We start from the raw sequence: 22483 nt of genomic DNA on the forward strand, positions 1-22483 counted from the left end.
TAGCACGATATATCTTTTAGTAAGACGACGAAAAATGCAAATAATACCAGGGAGAGTGGCCGCTTCTCCTGTAGATCGGCGGTGAAAAGCTCCGGCAGCCGAAAGAGCCAGCCAAAGATGACCTGGACGCGTGCTCCTTTTGGCAAATAGTGCTTTTGGCTTCTTAATGATTGGAAAGCCGAGACTAGATCCTGATAGACTTTACAATACGTCGCATGCCTTGGATCAGATTGCTGAAGCTCATTAAACACTAATTGGCGGATCTGGTCCAGCGGGATCAAGTATTCCGCAGCAGTAGCCACGTATCCCTCAGAGAACGGTGACGATTGCACATCAGAAGATATTGTTGTAGATTCCGCAGCAGGGCGAGATGTCGGACCGGTCTCTGCATGCCTTGTCATTTGCTCTTCCATCTTGAGGATCGACCGAACACCGTGCAGAAGCGTCAAACATTCCCCCTGGCCACTACTGCTGAACGCTAGGTAGTCACCTGGCTGTGGGCCTCTACCTAGCGTGCAGAAGCACATGAATGACGACGCCGCATAGAGTGCATGGTAGGTATTAGGATTCAACCCCGTCACAGATGGTATGAGTTGACGGAGGGCCATAGCAAAATGCCGCTCGGCTCGTTCCACGTAGGATTTAGTGGTACTAGAGATCTGCTGCGGGCAGCGTGTCCGTAAGTGTGCGATGTGGAACCCACTGAATGCCAAAAGAAGACGCAGCACGTAATTGAAAGAGAACCCCAGCTGCGGGAGCTGTGTCTGCAAGAGCTGCTGACCTGCTCCGTCATCGGCCAGGGTCAAAGATGCGGATGACATGTAATGGTGGAATAACTCCATATCCAAGGCGGAAAATTGAAACGGGTAGTCAGCCAAGGCCAATGAGGACCCCTGTCCCAAATGTCCGTACGGAGGATGCAACTGATTTTGTCGATTATGTTTCCTTTTCGGTATCTGGAAGTCGGATAGGGATGAGGAGATGTAGGTGTGCTCATCGTCCTGCGCAGACTGTCCCCAATCGCCTTCAGGTAGGTTTAATGATGGTGAATCCCTACAAACCAATCCACCAACTGCGTAATCGCAGTTCACAGAGTGTCGCAAGCACTGTCCACACATAGGTCTGACTTCGTCGCACTAATTCATACATCAGACAGTGTCATATGGCCTCAGTGCCACATCTTCAGAACCTACCTTGACTCTTCGCTGCTTGCAATTACCACACCCCAACCGCGACTTACGGTGGGGTTTGCGGGAACGTGCGCTGGCATACGCGTTTGGTATAGTAATCATTGTGTTATGTGCTAGGCTACAGACAGGGCGAGTATCCCTTGTCTACCCCTATATATGCAAGAGGCGCTGCAGCTTTGTAAAGGAAAGGAGTGTGGCTGTAGCGTTTCTGAGGGAATGAGATGAGGGAACGGAGGTCGAATGCTGCCTTGTCTTAGGTAATTATCAAAAAGAGAACAGGCGGGAGTTGACTAAGCCGGCACTTCCTTCCTCGCAACTAGTACGTCTTCAGTAAACAAAAGTAAGTTCCAAAAATCTATAAGAATTGAAGGTAGAAAAGGTTTTCTTCATCCCCTGGACGGTTAATGATTTTCATCACCAGTTCGCTCAAATGCCTCGTCTTTGGCAGTCTACCTCTGGCACCTCAAATTCCTACAAAATATAAAACACAAACATCATGGGATCCAAACATGCTGTAAAAATCACGAATATATCCTCAATGCTCGCACAAGTTAAACATCCCGGTTTCAAACTGTTCATTCTGCACCACTGCCACAGAGCTCCTCTCTTCCATCAATCGAAGTCTCTGTTCCTTAGCCTCATCCATACTGATTGGACCACTGTTGATATGATCATTCACCATGGCCTGCAACTCAACCGGCAACCGACTTCCCATCAGCTGATCCATTGCTTCACGCATCTCCCCCCACCACTCCTCGTTCTGCGGCGGGATGTTCGCCGAAGAAATAACGCGGATATGCGGATCCACCAAGAAAAACGCGAGGATCTTGCGATGGCCCCGCTTAGACTTATCGACCAGCGAGAACGGCGACACGCGATGTTGCAGGATATTGGGGAATGTCAGAAGGCGGTTCTCGCGTGTCGATACGCTGCCTAGGGTCTGGGTGACGTTGGTAGTACCATCGCCGGAGTGCGTCTCTGGTGGGAAGCCGAATACCTTGTAGAGGAAGTTGTGCTGGTTCTGGGGGTAGCGGACGTCTTGGATGTCTCCCTCTGCTCGTTGCCGGAAGGATAGATGGCTCTCGGTGATGTTTTCGCTGTCATAGTAGTACAATGCGGTCGCGCAGATGTGCTCGTTCTGTTCGCTGTTAGTGGTCTTGGTTGACTGATGTAACGGAGGGCTCTGGGGTAACTTACCGTGTGGCCCTCGACGTGCCAGGATCCTCCGTCATAGTCCGGACTCTCAGGTGTGAGCTCGATATTCGCCAGCTTGACTACCACTTGCAAACCGTGCCCAGCAAACTGCTCGCGCAGATTGATTACATGTTCCGGTTTAGGATGACGAGGTTTGAACCGGCCCGGTTCAGGAAGCTTGATCGGGGTTGTATTTTCCCATTCGTCGTACATTTCATAGTATTCTTCCATTGCGTCGCTGTCGCCGTCATCCGCAGGCATCTCAGGCTCTGGATCCGGATGATCGAGAAACTTGACGCGCTCGTACGGTATTCGGGGCTTGTCTTCATATTCCACCCTGGTCAATGTCGCGTCCCACAAGGGGATGACTTTCGCGAGAATTTTCTCAATGACTCCATAGAGGGGACGATGTCTCTGAGGATGCAGATTATTGATGTATGATACAATGCGACATCCTTGATCCTCTGTGAACTCCACATCGCAGGGCATCCATTGGAAGTTCCGGCTGTACGGATCGGGCACCGGAGAACCGTGCCGAAAGGGCCGAGGAAAAAGGCCTAGTTCAAGCTCTGTTTGATCTCTCGAGGCCTTCGGAGGTACTGCAAGCTGCTGACCCTGTCCGATGCTGTTCAGACAGTTGTCGACGCCGATCAGGCGATCTGGCAGGATGCGACTACGGCCGTAGATCACGGGGAATAAAGACGGGTGCACCAGATCGACCACCTTGTTGTCTGAGCCAGGGTGGTAGTCTTTCTTCTCCTCGGGGACATCCTCTAAGGGCTGAACGGCCTTCCGCAAGGCCTCTTTCAGCTCTCGGGAAATGGCAGAATCGGATTTCACCACCCCCGATTCGAAGGCCACCACATGGCCAGTTTCGCGGTACAAATCGGCCTTCCATCGGAGTTCGGCGATGATCCAATCCATCATGTTGGGGGTGATATCCTGGCCACTGGCAGCGACCTTGTCTCGCCATTTCGTGATAATCTGGTCGTCGAAAACCTGAGAGGTGGCTTCGTGAGCTGGCATGACCTTATCTGAGGGACGTACGGCAGGTAACCTTTCGTTCCCATTCAGGTTTATCCGTGATGCTGTTCATCACTTGCATCATGAGGATTTCTCGGTGCACATATGCCCGACTGGGCTCGATCAGTTAGCACACTCCTTTTGCCTCAGAAAAAACAACTATTAATACCTCGTCCTTCCATATTCAACATCCTCCTCATGTAGCGCGTTGGGGAATAACAATGGGGTATCGTGTGGTGTGCGCGGAGCGAAATCCAGGGGCAAATTAAAGCCCGGTAGGTCGAAGCGCGTGTTCTGAGTCGCCATTTTGCGGGTCGTTGTTCTCAGAAGATTGAGATTTGAAGCTGATGTTGTCTTCCTTATCAAGGCGGAGTTTAGGCAGCAGGTCGGTGCTGGTGCCTGCAGATGCCTGCAGGTGCCTGAGGCTAGTGCATAGTCCGTTCGGCTGCCTGCTTAGGTCTACAACTGCACATCGTTCACTCGACTCTCTGATACTGTGGCTGACTAGCGTTTATCAGGGCCGTTATGGTCCGACTGCTAGATCCAGTCTCCTATATCGGATGATGATCATGATAGCGACCTAATGTGCATTAAGATGCGATCTGTCCCAGATCTCGAGAGCATGATTGCTAGAATACGCCTTATGCTTTTCCGTGACCAACATGGTCACGATGCACTTGGTGCATTATGCCGCCATTCCTGCGACTCAAAAGTCTCTTTGTCTAGTGGGTAATGGAACACTGAAGCCATGGCCGCACGCAACCAACGTTATCGCCGAATTCCTACCGCAGTTACGCTTCTGAATCCAAGCCTGACAACAGCTTGCCGCCTCGAATAAATCCTTCGACTATTTCCTTTGATTATCTCGGACCTCAATAGCATTCACTGCTCGCTGTTACATGCACCGATGACCTAACCTTTCGATAGAAAGACAAATGGCCTCGGCGGTGTCTATAACATAGGCCCATGCGCCCCAACGGCCAGACTCCATCGGAAAGCACCTCTGCCGGGGGCCTAGTTGGCCACCCAGATGTGCAAGTCAGTGACAAACGGGATGCCGAGTGTGTTGGCAGTGTGCCCAAGGCCAGTTGCGGTCAGCTACTGAAACGATGGGGCGGGCAATCTGGACATTGCACTCACTTGGGACTTATGAGGAAATGGCACCTCTGATACCGAGGTAACGAACTCTAGACGCCCCGTTTCATTCGGTCTAAGAACAGACGATAAAAGCCATAGTTAGCCGCCGGAGCAAGCAGGACTAGGCTGCTTTCATTGGGTCTATACCAAGCGGAGGTATGCCCAAGCCAAGCCCAATCTCGTATCTGCTAAAATAGACCTCGCCAAGGCAATTAACTCGATCAGATCAGGCTGCATTATATTGTTCATTCATAATATGAAGACAGTCCTGTCACCAAAACGTTTCTTTAGCCTCAACACTCCAGTCCAGAAATCCGAATATCAACCAAACCAGCAAAATGAAGCTCTACAGCCCTATATCACCCACCAGACCATCATCAACATTCCTAACAAACATACCTTCCATCCTCCTCCTCTCATCCATCCTACTCCACCCCATAAACGCCCTCACCTACCCCACAACCATCGAAATCGACCTCCTCTTCCCCCTCCCCAACAAAGCCTACCACAACATGACCTCCTTCCCAGTCATCTTCGCCCTCCAGAACGTCCCCGCGGCCAACGAATACGGCTACACGATATCCTGGGATCTGCGATCCGAATCCTCAACCGATAACTCGACCGTCGCTCTCGGCACGATTTATAAAATGACGTATCGCAATAACTCGGACTCTGAGTTTCTTTTCGATGACGGGCAGATTGCCATCCTCCCTGACACCGTGTATCAAGGGACTCGGCTGAAGCGCGGAACATATGCCCTGAACTGGAAGTATAGTATGGTGACGTGTTTGATGATCGGGGATCGCACGCAGTATAATATCGGACGGACGCAGGCGTCAAATACGCATTCTTTTCGGATTGAGGAGAAGTCTGGAGATGAGATGAAGGAGGAAGATGTGGATTTGGGATTAGATGTCTCATGTCCTGTATTTGGCGATTCAATTGTCGTGAGAGATGCGACGAAAGGTGGATGTCCGATTATGGCGGGGTCTAAGGTTAAGGATGAAGAAGAGGAGAAGAAGGATCCGTGTCGAGCGAAGTTGAATGCTAAGCAGGCGAGCTGTATTCAAGGGAACGTTGCGGGGAGGTATAATGACAGTATGTGTAGGGAAGCGTTTGGGTCTGGGGGGAATGGCAAGGGGAGGGAGAATGGGGCAGATGGGATGGTCGTGATGAGGTCGGGGATGTTTGCACTGGGAGTTGTGGGTTTAGCTGGGGCGTTTTTGCTGTTATAGTTTATAGTTAGACAGGCACAACACGTCAAATAGTCATTCCCTATCGGGTTAAATGAAGGATGGACATTGTCCTAGTTCCAGGGCTCGTCGCCCGGATGCGACCCCTTTTCTGCTTGACCGCACCGAGCTCTAGGTGTCTAGTGTTGAGTATGATGTGTATAGCCGAGCATGAGCTCGGGCACTTCATGACACGAATAAATAAATTTAAAGATTTGAGAATGTGTCTTGGGCTGCTATGAGAAACCTCGTAATTGTGCAAGCATCCTTCTTCCCACAAGCAATGTGAATATTGACAGGCCAGCCGCCCCAATGATAGTCGTGACTGTGTGACCTCTCATGGAGTTTTTGATAGATTGCGCAAATCGGATGACATTTGATTGGGCAGTGGGAGGATGTAGGCATGCATCAACATTATCCAGTGTCTGCAAAAGATCATGGGCAGTCCGAAACTGTCCGTCCCAACAACCTTCAATGATCGAACCCAGCCAGACATTCTTCGTGTCGGGTAGAAGGTTCCTCTTTGGCCAGTAGACTCGGCCGTCCGTGGGAGAATTGTCTTTGAAGAGGTCGATTTCAACCTTGTTGCCCGTCACAATCTCATAAATGACTGCTCCGAGCAGGCCAATGTCAATTTGGGTGGTGAACCCATTTTCATCCACGGTTTCTATATTAGACCCTAACAGAAGGAGAGACGCCTCTGAGAAATCGCAAAACCTGAGGGCTAAATCTGAATCAAGAAGGAAGTTTCGACTTGCAATATCTGCGACAAGTACACATCTGTCATGGATAAGTTGAAGCTGAGGAGAAGGTCGGGACTTCTTGAGATAAGAACGGAGATCGCCATTAGGCATATAAGCAAGTTGAGTAGGTTCACTTGACATCTCAAGACAGCGAACGACTCCATTTGAGCGGTCATCATCCAAGCTTTTCAAACGATAATAGACGGACTGTTCGCGCCTAAGACTTTCTATGTTCATTTCAATCTCGAACGGCTTGCTCCAAAGGCACCGTAAAGGGGATTTGACAGCGACACCATCTTGAAGTAAGACTAACGCTGAGTTTCCACTTACTAGAACCCGCTCGGGTTCCCTTGGAGGTCGAGGAAGGGTGTGGCCATAGCGACAGGAGTGAAAGATAGTTGGATCGATCACAAACCGATCCAAGGGGCCACGGATTCTTGCATAGATACATGGTTTGATACCACGTGACCGTACTGCTGTAATGACATCCTCCTTTTCTCGCTTCACCGATCTTTGCCCTGCCGACGATATGATCTCACTTCAGACCCAGATGCGCAGAGCGGTTCTGGCTGCGCTTAAACGAGCTACTTTGCGACGTGGAAGTGACGGGGTCACAAATACTGCCCCTTTGTTCGGCCGGGACACACCACTGAATATGGCCTTCGGTGGGATCAAAGTTGATGCAATTTCCCTGGGCTTTTCCCTTACAGGCGGGGGTTTTTCACGACCCGCCTTGGCTTTAAACCCACCATCCCCCATTGCCTTTCAGAAGTAACGCTCCCCTGAGAAGGGTCCTCAATTATCCAACTTTTCTTTCTCTCCACGATCCCAAGTATTATTCGCGCTGAATGGTCCGATGGCGTCTTCGCGCAATGTCGAAACCGTCGGTTCTTTCTCTCAGGAGCAGATTCTCGGCATTGGAAGAACAGGTTTAGTTGTCCGTCAAGGGGAAAATGACATCAAGCTACCTCTCAGGTGGAGTACAACCAGCTATGAAGAGATTGAAGCAAACATCGAATCCCTTCAACACGAACAATCCATATACAAGCGCCTGGGAAAGTGTGACGGCATCGTTCCTATCCTAAGTTTCGCGGAGACAGCCACCACACTTCGCGTGATGGAAAACGGCGATCTACGTTCTTATTTGAAGCAAAATAGGCCGCCGAGATATCTCTAGCTTTCGTGGTTTCGGGCAATGGCTCGCACGCTTGCACATGTGCACGAGCGACGGATTATTGTGGCAGATATTGCCAGCCGTAACTTTCTGCTCGACTCGGGTTTATCAATCAAACTATGTGACTTTACAGAGTCCATCAAACTGCCTCTTAATACGTGTATGGAAAAGGCTGACTTTGGAGGTTACTCTATACGGACTGATATTGGGCAGCTGAGGTCTGTGATGTACGAGGTCGTTGTTGGGGAAAAATGCGGATTTAATATCTTTAAAGATATGCCCCCAGAACTAAGTCGAGGTAGATGGCCTCGAAGGGAGGATCTTCCTAGTACGCAGGGTGTCTGGCTTGGTTCGATAATTGACAAATGTTAGACTGAAGGCGCATTCAACACCGCTATCGATCTATGTCAAGAGCTGGAAAATGCCGGGGTCGTGAACGAGCCAAATGAGATGTTGTCGCCATCCAGCAACTTGCTATCAATGGTCCAGCGGGCCACGGCGTCATACCGTCAACACAGCTTTTGCTATACAATGGCTCTGGCGATAACGCTTGGTGCAGTTGCGATTTCTTGGAGTTGGAGGCGTAATTGAGGACTATGTTTCGCACATCACAACATAACCAAAAGGCAGGCGCGACTAAACTAAACTAGGAGAGCCGGGCAAAAGTCGCCACCACCAAGCCCTAATCATGAGACCGGCCGGCAACAAATGGAAGCATTATCCCATATGACGAAGAACCTGAGGGCCTACCCCATATAGAGGAAGGCAAAAGCGCATGGATTGCTGGAGGTCGAAAAAAAGAATTAGTGTGTCTTCGGGTGTGCCATATGCAGTGGGCTCCGGGACTCCACTGGGATGAGAATTGTTGACTAATAAATCTCATGCAATATCAAACGCGAAATTTTAGTGCCTGACACCGCCGCACCAATTTCTGACATCGCGCCAACTGCGACCCTGTCCGAAAGGCCGCGGGTGATAACTAGATTCTTCCATATTAATAATTACCTAGCCGCCCCCTTCCAATTTTCAAACGTCACTCTCCCAATTGTTTTCCTTCTATACGGTACTATCCACCAATACTTATTATTGATCTATACCACAACCCAACCCAGCCATTCTGTCCAAAACCATAGAACAAGTGTGAATCCTCAAAAATATAGGTTAAAAAAATGGCCCAAATCTACTACACCCGCCCAACACCCCTCCTCACGACATTCACAATCATCACGGTCCTATTCGGCCTCAGTGCATTGATAGCCTGGATGATACTCGGCCTTCAGAACACGGCCGGAATTGCCCTATTCGCCATCAGCTCTTTAGCGCATTGCATGAACCTGCTACTGGATCCGGAGACGACGTATAAGACGACGCGCGTATTGGAGGATGGCACGACTGTGCGGGTGAAGAGGCCGTTGGTTGGGTTCAAGGCGAATGAGACGGAGGTGGGAGTCACCGGGGGGTATGAGGTGAGGGTGGATGGGTGGAGGTACGAGCATGCTCTTGTTAGATTGTGAATGCTCCCCCTTCAGAGAGACTTTGGGATATAAGATGGATAAGAGAGGGGCTGGTCAAATTGGAACGCTCTTGTGCATTATTATAGAATCTGTCATGACATATATGGTCTGGTATCATCTTGTTGGACATATGCAATAAAATCAAAAAGCAAAGCAAAATCAAAATCAATAATCCACCCAAAAGTCCGGCTTCATGGTGTACAGAAAGAAGTGAAACGCATAGCTAGATCAACAGAAAGTAACCCTGTAGATAAAGCAGCAGATATATAGCGCCGATACATGCTTCAAAATGCAAAGACAAATATCATATCATAACCAGTCTGTTCTTTTGTCTGACGGTCGGGTCATTAATTAGCGTATTGGGCAGGTAAATCGCAATAAGATCATTCATAAATCATCATTGTCATCATGAGACGTTTCGTGGTCATCTCCAACAAGAACAATCAATCAAATCAAACACTTGCGGTTCTTCGTTTCTCGCTCGGTTTCTGAGCGTAGGCGATTAACAACCGGAATCCGGTACCTCGCCTTTGACATTCGCGGACAACTTTCCGATCGGCCCAGATGCTAAGATCGGCGTCGCCGTTCGGGAGAACTGGGATTTCGTAACATCGGGTGTACCACCAGCGACCGACCTTGGCCACGATCTTGCGGATGGATTCATCGTTGGAAGGAGAAGGGGAGGGATCCGACAGCAGGTCTCCCAGTGAGAGGTCAGTGTCGTTGGAGGAGGACTTTCCATGAGCCTTGGACTGTGCGCTCATGGATGATGTCGAGGGCCCAGAGAAGACGGTGAATGGAGTGGTAGTAGTAGCCATTGTGGACGGATTCGACGAGGCTGTCGATGACGAGGAGGCGGATGATCGGACGATAATCCCCGCGGTCGGGATCCGTACTATACATCGTCTCAGGCTATCAAACCCATTCTGACCTAACATCCGTTGAATGCTATCGCTGGCAGGTTTTAGGCTGATGTTGGGGTCGGTGAGATACGTCCTCTCCTTTAACTGCCGTACAGCCTTTCGCGTCCGGATACCCATGTTGACCATGTCTAGATCGAGCACGCTCATCTCGATATAGCCACCGGGGCGGAGCACACGCTTGCATTCCGAAACTATTTTATTCTGGGCGGACTCGGAACAAGCAGCAGGGAATCGCAATACTGTCACTGTGAATGTCCCTTTTGGGAATGGAAACCGGTCTTCAAGGCTCGCGTGATGGATGGTATGATGGTTAGAAGGTGGCTGCCAGGCGGCAGGATGCTTGAAGGCAGTGGATGCTGGTCCATCGGTCAGGCAGTGCACATCTGCGTTCGGGTATGTGAGAGCACAGTAAAAGGACCAGTCATCATTTCCGAGGCCGTCCACAACCAAGATCCGCTCGTCTTCTCCATCCTTGACGTGATTGTGAGCAGGACTGAACAGAACCCTCCCGAAAGACAACCATCGACTGGTCATCAGTGATCCCGATCGAATGTTTGTCTGCGCCGTAGGCCCTTCTCGATCCCGCTCGGCAATATCAAACAAGACCGTGTTCCGTTGTCGGCATGTCTCAAAGCTCGGAGATGGGTTTAGGGGAGAGCTAAGGTAGAGAGAGTTCTGATCCATGGGTGCAATGGCTTGGTCGATCTGATCAGGCGGTTCATTCTCAGGCCGATCATCGCAGTATGCCTTGATAATATCACTGAATGAAGGCTGCGAAGACGGGGCAATGGACGAATGCAAAGCAGACACGATCCTGGAGCGCCGAAGGTGAACCGATCCATTGCTTGACTGAGGCGATGCCGGAATAAGGGCCAAAGCCGGGTTCTCGATCAAAGACGAGCGCACACGCTTATCTGCTTGGCCATTCAGTTCAGCTTGAAGCGCTCTACTGGCCATGGTTGCCATTTCAAGCTTTCCTTCCACTTCGTCTTCACCAGGAGAAACGGACCTCGTAGTCTCGGGAGATAGGACATGGTCAAGCAGGTCATCATACTCCCCCCATACCTCATCCTCATTCAACTCTGACCCTGGGTTTGGTATCACAGCCGTTACTGCCGCCAAATTCTCCGATCCGCTGGAAGTTGAAACCATCGAGTCATTGCCAGGAGAAAATGCGAGAAATTCGTGTTTCGAGTACGGTCCGGCAATAAAGTCGAGGATGCTTTGCGTCGTCGGATCTCCAAACGGTTGCGTCAGGTCAAAAGCAGGGTTGTGCCGATCACGCGGAGGGCTGCGTTCGGGTGTAGGACGAGGTGGTGAGAATTCCGCTGGTCTGTCCACTAATGCCGTTAGGGAAGGTGACTCGGTCACACTGAATGGCCTTGAGAAGGACTGAAAGGCGGGTTTGTGCTGTCTTTCCCTTCTGGAGACCACACGTGGGATGCGTCCGACCGAAGCCAGTCTACTTGTGCGTTTTTCCGGCGCTTGCTCTTTGCTTTGCGTAGGCTCCACCGGCTCCTGGGGATTTAGATCAAATGGATTCCTGGTAAAATAAACTCTGGGTGAAGGTGGGCCGTTCCTGACAAATTCACCTTGTAATTTCGGTGGCGAAGGGAGAAGAACAGATGGGCTTGGCTTCCTGATATTCAAAGCTGCCGGGATCTCAACCGGAGAATTCATCCCGTCATCCTCCGTCGGAGGCGAGTCCTCGATGTTGTGGATAATATCTTCCAAGGGGTCTGAATCCGTGTCCACAAATGCGTAGTGTGCAATCGGCCGGCGAGATTTGTCAGTGGATACTGCAGCTTGCAGTTGAGGTACAGAAGCCAGCGGCTCCGGTTCCTTGTGTGCGGTGCTGTCGTTGCTTCGATGGAAGAAGTTCCACTTCAAACCTAGACCTTTTTTCGGGGACTTTTTCTCTTGTTTCTTAGGACTTTTCGCCACCTTGGCTTCTGGTGAGGATGGATTCACCGTATTTGCCTGAGACTTTTCTTGTGCGGTGATCTCGGCCAGCGATGGTTTGCGCTCCGAATTCGACCCTGAACCACCAGTGCTAGAGAAGCTTGAAGAGCCACCACGAGCGACTTGACTCTGGTAGAGTTCCCCTTGTGAGTTATTTCTTCGGTAGCTTCCTCGGGCGTTTTCCACGGTCCCTGTCGAAGTAGCTAGCGAATCTGTGGAGTAACCAGGTGATCGCGATGGCTTAGATCGCGGCGCCAAGTTCATTGTAGACGTGGTGCTGAGGCCGCTTGAACTCTGTTCGCTCTGCGTTCGTATCAGGGCTGCCCCATCAATGCCGCCACCCGGTATGATCACGGGTTCCAAGCGGTCAAGCAAAAAGTCATCCAACCCCAGATCGGATCGACCTCTGTCACTCCCTTTACTGCTAGAAACAGACTTGGACGCGCTTCTGGTCGTGCTAGTCGATCTATCCCGAGTCCCACCATTGCTGCTGATACTTGTCTTGCGTCCACGCTGTCCATATCTGCCGTATCCCTCATGACCAGTCCCAGCAACTGGTCCCTTGCGGGTGGGGCGAGACTCGTCCAATTGTTTTGAGTCAAGCTCTGGCTTAGACTTCTTGGAAAAGAGTCCAAATCGGCGAGCTCTCCCTGGGCTAACAGGATTTTGAGGTGTTATGGATTCTTTCGCTGCTTTCTGGGGTGGCTTGCGGGACAGTTCCGGTGATGGTGGCAAGCGCGACGGAATTCGGGAAAACGTCCTAGAATGTAATGAATCCACGGAGGTGGCGGCAGACTGGTTGACTGATAATGGAGACTTGTCAATGGCTAGTGAGCTTTCCACAGATCCGCGTCGTTTATTCCCGGTCACCGTCTCAGGGGATAGGTTGCTTTGAACTATGGGTGATGGTTCCATTTCCAGTTGGTGGGTTCCATCTCTGCTTGGTCTCCGCGGCACTTGTGTCGTGTTTAGTGACAGCCCTCCAGTCCCTCTCCTTAACGGTCCATGTGGCTCGGCTTTGGTCAGCGTCGGTTCGGGTGCGTTGCGACTTGATTCAGTCAGCCCGTTAGACTTTCTGGGGAGGTTAGATTTGATCGATGTCCTGCGTTGAACAATTCCACTGCCAGTAGTTGGAACCCTCCCAGTATCAGGTTCTGTCGGTGGGTCTTTTTGTTCGGGTTTGGCCAACGAAGTGGTTGAGTCTGCCCCTTGGGTCGGGATCAATGACCTGAACTCTCCGGAGCTCATTGGGTTACTCGGTGATGGGGTCTGCTGTATCCGAGGAGAAAAAGAAGGGAGCCTTGTTTGAGGTGGGCTCGGCTGTCTCAACCGGGAACCAAATTTGACCGGTTGGACAATTCCCGGGGAGTACGAGGACAGCGAAGTCGGGGTCGAAGTCCGGCTCCATATTCCAGGAGACCCAGAGTACCTGGTCGAGGGGCTGCTTGCGGAGGCAAACCCTGGTGTCGGTGGCGGTAGGTTTTGTGTGTTTATCGTGGTTCGAAGGCTAGCAAGCTCTTTAGGGCCGTGAGATACGTTGTCCGGAGTACTGCTCACATTCCTCCCTCGAACGGCGGACGGGGGTGAAGGTAGGTGATTCCACTGCGCCGGACTGTCAAAGAACTGAGGAGAGCTCATGATGTTATTGCTAGACTGAGCATTGTCTGGAATCATTACATTCAGACTTTCGGGTTTAGTGCCTTGCATGGCGGCCGGTTGCTTTTTTGCCGTATATTGTCCAATTGTAGGAGCTTTCCTTCGGAGGACGTTCCGTGGGCGACTGCGGGCGGAATTTGGCAGACTATTATCCGAGGAAATTGACACTGAATACGAGGTTTGCGACAAGCCCAGGCTGGTGTTTATACCAGGGGACACAGCAGATCCCGACGGCAATGGCAGGGGATGCGTAGTCGCCCTCGGGGGCAAGAAAGTTCGAAGACCCTGACCAGATGGTATTCTGGAAGGATTTGAGTGCGCTCCTAACTGGCCCTTCTCAGACACGGACAAGGAGGGTAGTCTGCTAGGCCTATTAGAAGGGACTGAGGGATCAATGTGAGGCCTTGGCGGCACAGGAAGGCCCGTTTGCTTTGCCGCTACAGTAATCATCGGCGATGACACGCTTCGTGGTTGAGATGCAACACCCCTAAGCCGGGGTATTCGACCGCCATCAGACTTGTGCGACGACATGGTGTTACCTGACGGCCGTCGGTATTTCCAGTCCGAAGACTATGTATGCAGCGGAGGTTGAAAAAGTAATATGGGTTTGGAACCATCCCGTCCTTAATGGAGAAATTCCAAGCGACTGTGTCCATGAGCTGAGGCCCAAGCTAAAGGCAGGATGTATAGTAGCAACATTACTCACCTTTAACTCATACTTATGATGAGTCGAAAGACGACCAGGAGACTCCAGGTACCATCATATGATTGCGACAAGAGGCAGGAGACAAATAAGAAAAAGTCCGTATGAACGGCGGAATATCTAGTTCAATGGTGGAACGGCATTAAAAAGAAAAACGGAAATCAAGCAGCGTGAGCCGAAGCAGTTTATCGAAGATGACCAATTTCTCTAATCCTGGAACTGAGTGAAAGCCGGGAAAAAAAGAAAAGAAAGAAAGATCAACGGCAATGAATTGATTATGAGGTCGCTTATTTTTGAGCCAAAAAAGGATATGAATAAGATGCACCCGCTCCGCCACAGTATGGGGTCACCGTCCACGGTGGCTAAAAACGCCAAAAGAGTGTTAAGCTGGGTCTGTACGACCACGTCAGAGATAACCTAAAAACCGGATCATGTACGAAAAAGAGAGAGAAAAGAAAAACAGAAACCAGCTGCAGGGAGAAATCGAAGAATAGAGAAAGAAGAGAGGGGGGAAAGGAGGGAAATGGTTCACGCATTAGCATTGAGCTGACCAGGATAGATCTGGACTTTTTCAAGGCCGAGGATTGCCAGCGCTAAAAACTCTGACCCCGTTGCGACGACTCCGTGTAGTGGGGGAGCGCAGTGCCTATTCGTAGGTTAAACGGTCCATATAGAGACCGTAACGAGAAATCCTGGCGCGGTTTGTGCGATCGACGTCGGGTCCCCAGGTGAAAACCGATGTGACCGGAAAGATCATTGGCGCAAGAACAGCCGCTTGTCCTGCTCGTTATCAATAGCATGAAGCGTGGGGATAAAGCAAATAGAAACAAAAATAACCAGACCCAGGATCGCCAAGTGCACAAGGTACGAAGTAGTCGCAATTAGCGTTGAGCGTCCAGGGTCGTGACTCTTGACCCTGACTGGATTGAAGGTGACAGGATCGTGCGCGGCGAAAAGCAGAGGAATGGAGTCGCTAAAGCGCCCCACTTTGACGGGACAGTTTGTTTGCTCCTGACTGGTAAGGTCCAGTATACTCCGGAGTGGCTTGGGGCGAGGAGGCAATTGACAGGTTACAAGACCAGTCAGTGGCGTGAGATAGCGGGAAGTCCGTCGTGGACAGAATCGACCACTGGCGCAGGACCTGGAAGGACGAGGGGGAATCGGGAAAATGGAAAATGAATCACCGATGATGGCAGATGCAGGCATCAGTTAGAATGAAAATAAAAATAACCATCACAATCAAACCATGGGTGGTAGTGGGTAGCTCCTGCAGCAGGGCACAGCTAGGGGGAAGATGTGATCGGACAATTTTCCACGGCCGGGCGCCAGTCAGCCCAAGTCAGGTGGTGGTCACTGACTGCCGCCTGCCGATCCTCTCCGGCGAGTCCGACTTGACCTTGTCTACACTCTACACAGGTGTATTTCATACGCTGTGAAAAGCCAAAACAACCTGGAAGGTTCGCCCCGAACCATTATTGAACCAGACATTGAGCAACGTTCAAGGGTCACTGTCACTGTCACTGACCCCCTCGCGGAACCACGGATTGATCCTTGATCCACTTGTCGCAATAGACGGCGGTTTGTGAAATGAGAACGGTTCAACAATCGATGGACCAGTCACCATGCTCCAAGACCATATGGTATACAACAGCTGAGGCCTAGGACGGTATGGTGGAGCCGTGAGGAATCCCCTATCTACTCCGGAGTACATACGCCGTACGGAGGATGGATTCAATCTGAGCCCGGGAGGTGTGGAGTCGCTGAGCCGTGGGTCTTTGATCCGCCGCTAAGTGGACGATGAGGTCCAGAGGCGTCGATGATTGACCGACGCACACGGTGAGTTTGACGGCCAGGCGCGGGGCGACATGGGCTTTCTATCCGCCCGGTTTAGCACGGGCAAAGATGGTCACCTCGGGGCCCGGATTCGTCAGAGAAAAAAGCAATGGCCCTTTCGTGATACCGCTGATACGGTGTCACTGGTGATCCTGGTGGAGGAGGGCGGTTAAAAGAAGAATATTGAATAAAAATCTCAGCACGGCATCAGCAGGCGCGTCTCGTCTACATAACACGATCACTGTGCCGCTGCGAGTCTCGGAACAAAGTCTAGACACGATCCCGCCGATGCTGACAAGATGCCAATCACGGATTGACCTACAAAGACCGAATTGTTGGTCACCTCTAGACAAGCGGATTGGTCCGGGGTCGTCTAGCATAAAACCGCGAACAGACTGGCCTCGCAGAACCGAGTGCGAGGAGGTAAAAGTAGACAGATCTCTGCACCCGCAAGTGATTGTTGAATGTCGATCAGATCCGATCGGGGAAATCCCTCGAGCACGCCAAAGTCTGTGGGATTTTTCGCGCGACCGGGCGCTGGTTTGCTGCAGGAACCAAATTTCAGCTGGCCGTGTCCTTCCACGAGGCCGCTGTCATGGTGGTGACACCGTCATACCAGGCCACGCCATGGTTTGTCTGCAAGCGTTCAAGTATTTCTTTTTTTCTTTTTTCTGGTGAAAGAAAAAGAAAAGGACCAGTTATTGATGACTGCATATCTGTGTGACTTACTCGGTTCTTTGTCCAGATTCAGATATATCCGGTCAGATTTTTGATCGCCCTAGTTGCCAAATTTTTACCAGCATCCCCCTGGTTGCCTATGCATACGCTGATTCCAGAAGACGTCAAATTTTAAGCCAGACTACAGTACATTCAGATCTTCCACTCGGGGGCTTTGATATGGTCGCAATGGATATTCGAATGCAACGGTAGATTTCCCATAAAACGCAGAAAACGCCAATAACTCGTGATACAAGACAAGAGATCAATTAGAAAAAGAGAAGACAAAATGATGGTGATGACACAATAGGACATAGAGAACCCCCTCGACTAGATTACTCGGTGGCGAAGCGCTTCTTTCTCGCTTCCATGGCGGCTTTGTCCTTTTCACTCAACCCGCTGGCGTTGTTTGGGTGAGGTCTTTGTCCCCGGTGGTTGTCAGATCCGCGACCACCGCGACCACGACCACCTCGCCCGCCGCGACCAGGACCACGTCCACCGCGGCCTCCACGGCCGTGGAAATGACCGCGACCCCGGAAGTGGCCCCGGCCGCCAAAGTGACGCTTCCTGTCTCCGCGCTCTCCCTGGTCGTTCTCGGCGCGATCCCTCTTGCGGGGGTTCTCGCTAGGGAGCGCTACATCCAACTTCTCGACTCCAGCACCCGCCTTATCCCCGCCTTCAGTACCGAAGCGCTTAGCCCGCTCGAGTTTCTTCTCTGCATCGGCGACGGCGGCCTTCGTCTCCTCCGTAATACCGAATTTCTCCGCGCGAGCCTTGCGCTTCTTCAGCTCCTCCTCCAATTCCGTAGTAGCAAGGCCAATGGAGTAGTCGACGACCGGCTTTTCCTCCGCAGGTTGAGCGGTCTCGGATGAGTCGGCGGGCTCTGCCTCGGTGCCTTCCTGCGCAGGAGCATCACCCTTGGGTTCGCCCTGGGATTCGACCTTCAGATCATCGGTAGTAGCGGGATCGATGTCCTGTTTCTGGTTGGGGACGGCGACAGGGTTCGATACCGGGCCCTTACCACCAGCAGCGATGGTCGCAGCGCCGGCCTCGGTGGTGGGCTTCGCGGCCGCATCGGCAGCGGGCTCGTCGTCATCCTCCCAGTCGATCACGTCCTCCGCATCGGCTTTAGCGGCCGGCGCAGACTCGGCAGGTTGGGTCTTCGCATCATCGTCCTGGATGCGCGAAACCAGCTCCGCCTTCTTGCCAGTGTGCGGAAGCGAGCGAGACTTGAGGATCTCCACCAGCTCGGCGTTGGTCTTCTTGCTGTAGTCGGTAGTCATGTTGCTGGGTATGATCAAGGAGCAAAGAGGTGGTATCAATTGCAAACGAAGAAAGTAGACGGATTTCGAGGAAAGGAAGGAAGACACAGGGAGGGATCGAGTCGTTTAAAGATATCTCGCAACGAGACAAAGGGCGAGGATGGGAGGTTTCGGACTCGAGGATTCGGAGCTTCAAAGGAGGACAAAGGAAGTCGTGTTTCGGCTATTTTTGATGGTATTCAACTTAGAAGATCATGCGCATTATGCGCCGGGTTGAAAGAATGTTGAAAGGATGGAGGAGAGTATGAAATTCAGGTGGAAGAAACAAGGTGTTCCAGATCGTAGGTGAGGCGGACGCGTTCACGCGGCGGCGCAGCGACAGGCCGGCCGCTGAGATTGCCCGATCGGGAAAGATAAAATCACGTGTGGCACGTGACTGCATAAGATGGCATTGTGACTCAGCGTGGGATAATGCAGCACTAATCAACTCGGTGAATGCCAAGCAAAACACAGAAAACATTTGTAATAATAATAATAACGATAACAGTGTCACTATCAAAAATTGACATAAAAAATCAAAATCAATGTTTGATGAATTAATGGAAAAACACCACTGCTAGCTACTACGGAGTAATGCGCCACACAAGCCAGCCTGCTTCCACCGGAGGCTGTAGCCGCCACCCAGGTAGAAAGATTCCCCTTTCTTTCTGTCGCCTGGAATACAGAGCTCCCAACAAACCAAACCAAACCACATCATTCCCTCCTTGCGTCCTGTCACCAGCTTGACAGCGCGATCGTCAAGGGCATTCCTGGTAGCAGATCATTTGCTCGGACCCAAAGTCAAAAATGCCTGGAGCTTGTCGGAGCTTCCGGCATGTTGACAGCTGAAAAGACGGCAAGCTTGATGACATGGCAGTCCGGGTGTGGCTGTGGCGAATCTTCCTAAATCACCAACGCATGCACTGCGCCATATCTAGGTCATGTGATTGCGATCTATACGAGCTGGACTAACTGTCAACGACAGGCAACAGTTCGGTAGTCATTCGGTGGATGATGATAGGCGAGGCAATGGCATTCATTGTTTGATTCGCTGCTATTATCCTGATCTATCTGAGGAGAAATTCGACCCTGAAATTTATCGTTTAGTCACGTCTTCTACAGTTTCTGGGTAAAAAAGAGCCTTGTCCTCAGCTGTCCGGTAAATCGAGCATGGAGTAATAGGAATGTGGCTAGCAGGATGATGGCGGGCATAAGGGTCTTGCGTAAACCTGATAACATGATGCGCTGCTTGATTCTGGCTCGATTTTCGGGTATCACATTATAACTATGCCCTGTCAACGTGGTCGGAATTGACATCTTCCTTGGTTTTCTCTTGTTACGTGGATGACCAGGGCATTGCCACCCCGCGTATGATATGCTTGGCCAACGGCCAATGCCAGATTCGCCCGGGCTACACGGAACCGGTTCGTCTGAGTGAATGCATGAGGCTTGTGTTATCTCGGTGAATACATGAGTGGACTTGTGTTGCTTGAGTCTCTTGAATCCAAAACAGACTTAGGGAGATTGATGGTCTTTCAGCAAAACTAGAACAGGTTGAGCTATTGCTTCTGTTGCCTGAAAGAGACTTAAAGGACAGGAGCAACCTCTACGCTAGTGGACCATACAAGAAACATTCATTGACACAAGGTTTGAAGTTGTAACAAACTAAATCTCTACCTCGTTAGCTCTTTCAATTCCGTTAGGGCTAATTGGTGTAGTCTATCTCTTTGTGAGTTTGAGGATTGGATTGGATATCAAGCTAATAGTATGCGATATCAGTGGTAGAATCCATGGCGAAAGTGGAATGCTTATGACTCGGGATCAAATAATGAATGCATGTACATCACAAGTCACCCCGTCCTCGTCCGATTAAGGCTCGGAAATTACGGATTCATGCCTACGAGTACATACGCAGCAATACTCAGTTTTAAATAGATTCCAAGAGATCTCAATTCATTCATTCATAAGAACTAAGCATGTAAGGGCTTTCGTGCCATGCTTGGAATAATGAAATGACGAACAAGAAGTAACCACCAAATGTTAAGAAGACTCCAATTCACAATAAGAAGTAGCCTTTCCACACATGCTCAGTCGAGGTCATGGGGAATTCTAAACGAAAAGATAAAACAAGGTACAAGGTATCAGAGGAGAGTCAAAGCAGCCTAAGCACCATAGAACCAATATTCCGCCGCATAGTCAATCACGAACGCAGGGAGCTGGCCCTTGCAGCTGGCAGGAGCCTTTCCACCAGCAGTGTAGACGCGATAAACATCCTAGTCATCGTTAATAATCTGATCATATAGGATGTAGACTAAGGAGACTTACATGAAGACCACTCGAATTGGTAGCGTCAAGCTTCAACCAAGGCACGTCCTCGCCCTTGGTAGGTGCATCCGCACTGGCGACTTTCTTTGTGCCAATCCAGTCGGGATATCCGCCCAATCGCAGATCAAAGAATGGAGTCTTTCCATCGAAATAGTGCTCACCCAGCACCAGGGTATCGGTAGATGAGTGGATCACACGGCCCAAGACCGCATTGACGAAGTTGAGCACGCCGGGAATAGTTTTCGAGAACGGACCGGTGAGCGCATGAGCCAGGTCAGGGTTCACGGCCACAAGGCAAGACGCGTCGTAAAGGGTAGCAACGGCGCCCACTGCGACAGGAGTAGCGGATTCGTCGGTGGAATTGCAGGTGTAGTTCTGGGTGCCGCGACCGATGGCCACATACTTCAGCTTGAGACCATTACCGGGGTTAGGGAGAGGGGGATTGGTTCGCTCGAGAGGAAGCTTGACGTTGTCCAGAGGGCAGTGGTTCACATTGACGGACCCGAGGATCTTGGTGATCTTCACGAATTCTTCAGTCAAATCAAGGTTGCTCACGCCGACTTCAAACCAGTCAGGGGTCTCTTTCGGAGTGACAGGACTGGCAGGAGTAGGAGCAGCCTGGACGCCAAGGATGGTGAGGAAAAGAAAGACGAAGATAGTATGCAAAAACATAGTGCCGGTTAAAGTTCGAAGTGAGGATGGTGAGAGAAGCTTTATGAATGCGAGTTACAGGTAAGAGAAGAGAGATGGATGGAAGGTGAGTGAATTAGAGATGGAGGTGGTGGAAGGAGATAAGAGAGGTAGAGGAGGAATGGAAGAGGGTATTTATGTTGAGGGCCACCGGTGAGAGGATGGTGACTTGACGGTGACTTCCAGGAACTTCTCAGATCTCATATCCTAAGCGAAGCTTGCCTCGTCACCAATCACCAGAAATGGATACCGTTGTCCCCAGTTTGGCGAAACTGCCTTGCCAGAAATTTGGCTCTTCACTGGAACTCTCCCTTGGCCAGCATCTAGATCAATGGCAGATACACCGCCTCTTCAGAAGGAATTTGCGAAGGTTGCACCTGAGAAATGAGAGCTAATGTTACATTGGAAATTGAATAGGAATTAGATTGCGGGCACCAAACATGTACAGTATAGGGATTGAAACGTTCTGTGTGCACCCCGTGCCCTACCCCTCCCCCTCTCTACAAATTGCCCCAGATATCAAGGGACGCACAGATGACATGCCTGACAGAAATCCGTTTCATAAAGCCACCGACCAAAAATAGTCCCATTAGCCGCCCTGCATCCTTCGCGCGGCTCGATCACGACTTGTATCTGCAGTGCACGGCTCCTCACTGCTAAATATTCATAAGGCTCACAAGTTAGCCCCAGCTAAGGACAAACCCCAAACCAAATTGTGCGATACCATAGATCTGGAATGACCTGTCAGGCCTTCATTGGTTCCAAGTGGGTATACTTCCAGAAGCGATGTTGGATGTCTCTCGATTTAGGCGCCATCCTGCAAGGCGGCCCTGCAACCACGCCCTTGACAGCGCGGCAAGGACAGATGAGGACGCCGCAAAACTGTATTCTTATCAGTCTGGAAGCGTCTTATGGCTTGGAATCTATTTCCAATAAGATTGAGATATAATAGTTAGTATGTTTCTGTGGGCTGGAATTGTGGCGGTACCGCCCGATAGGCGGCTAAAGTTGATTGATAGTAGCTTCGACATGCCAATACTATGGATGATTTGCTCAGGGTTCATGGAGTAGTCCGCAACCTTGGGGCGCAGTTGAGTTAGTTCAGTGGCTTTTGGCCTCAGCGATGTTGGTGATTCTTTTGATAACATGATATCCAATCTATCAGC

The 22483-nt window shown here is 50.8% G+C and overlaps 6 protein-coding genes across 6 annotated transcripts; 2 read left to right on the top strand and 4 right to left on the bottom strand.

Annotated features, from left to right (window-relative positions):
• Positions 1-1725: 1725 nt before the first annotated feature.
• LDX57_005079 (DUF4246 domain-containing protein) lies at positions 1726-3713 on the bottom strand (the record flags this gene model as incomplete). Its single annotated transcript, XM_046086759.1, has 4 exons — positions 1726-2328; positions 2388-3383; positions 3442-3520; positions 3577-3713. 4 exons carry the CDS (start codon positions 3711-3713, stop codon positions 1726-1728), a joined length of 1815 nt encoding a protein of 604 aa, XP_045942724.1.
• Positions 3714-4882: 1169 nt separating this feature from the next.
• On the top strand, positions 4883-5779 carry LDX57_005080 (uncharacterized protein; the record flags this gene model as incomplete). The annotated part of the gene is made up of 1 exon (XM_046086760.1): positions 4883-5779. One exon carries the CDS (start codon positions 4883-4885, stop codon positions 5777-5779), a length of 897 nt encoding a protein of 298 aa, XP_045942725.1.
• A 3083-nt stretch (positions 5780-8862) lies between these two features.
• On the top strand, positions 8863-9207 carry LDX57_005081 (uncharacterized protein; the record flags this gene model as incomplete). The annotated part of the gene is made up of 1 exon (XM_046086761.1): positions 8863-9207. One exon carries the CDS (start codon positions 8863-8865, stop codon positions 9205-9207), a length of 345 nt encoding a protein of 114 aa, XP_045942726.1.
• A 452-nt stretch (positions 9208-9659) lies between these two features.
• LDX57_005082 (uncharacterized protein) lies at positions 9660-13007 on the bottom strand (the record flags this gene model as incomplete). Its single annotated transcript, XM_046086762.1, has 1 exon — positions 9660-13007. The coding sequence occupies one exon, from the start codon at positions 13005-13007 to the stop codon at positions 9660-9662; it is 3348 nt and encodes a 1115-aa protein (XP_045942727.1).
• Positions 13008-17336: 4329 nt separating this feature from the next.
• On the bottom strand, positions 17337-18284 carry LDX57_005083 (SAP domain-containing protein; the record flags this gene model as incomplete). The annotated part of the gene is made up of 1 exon (XM_046086763.1): positions 17337-18284. One exon carries the CDS (start codon positions 18282-18284, stop codon positions 17337-17339), a length of 948 nt encoding a protein of 315 aa, XP_045942728.1.
• A 2180-nt stretch (positions 18285-20464) lies between these two features.
• LDX57_005084 (DUF3455 domain-containing protein) lies at positions 20465-21299 on the bottom strand (the record flags this gene model as incomplete). The annotated part of the gene is made up of 2 exons (XM_046086764.1): positions 20465-20575; positions 20628-21299. 2 exons carry the CDS (start codon positions 21297-21299, stop codon positions 20465-20467), a joined length of 783 nt encoding a protein of 260 aa, XP_045942729.1.
• Between the last annotated feature and the right edge of the window lie 1184 nt (positions 21300-22483).

The sequence above is a fragment of the Aspergillus melleus genome, assembly GCF_016097325.1.
Source record: "Aspergillus melleus strain CBS 546.65 chromosome Unknown contig3, whole genome shotgun sequence".
Taxonomy (NCBI): Eukaryota; Fungi; Ascomycota; class Eurotiomycetes; order Eurotiales; family Aspergillaceae; genus Aspergillus; species Aspergillus melleus.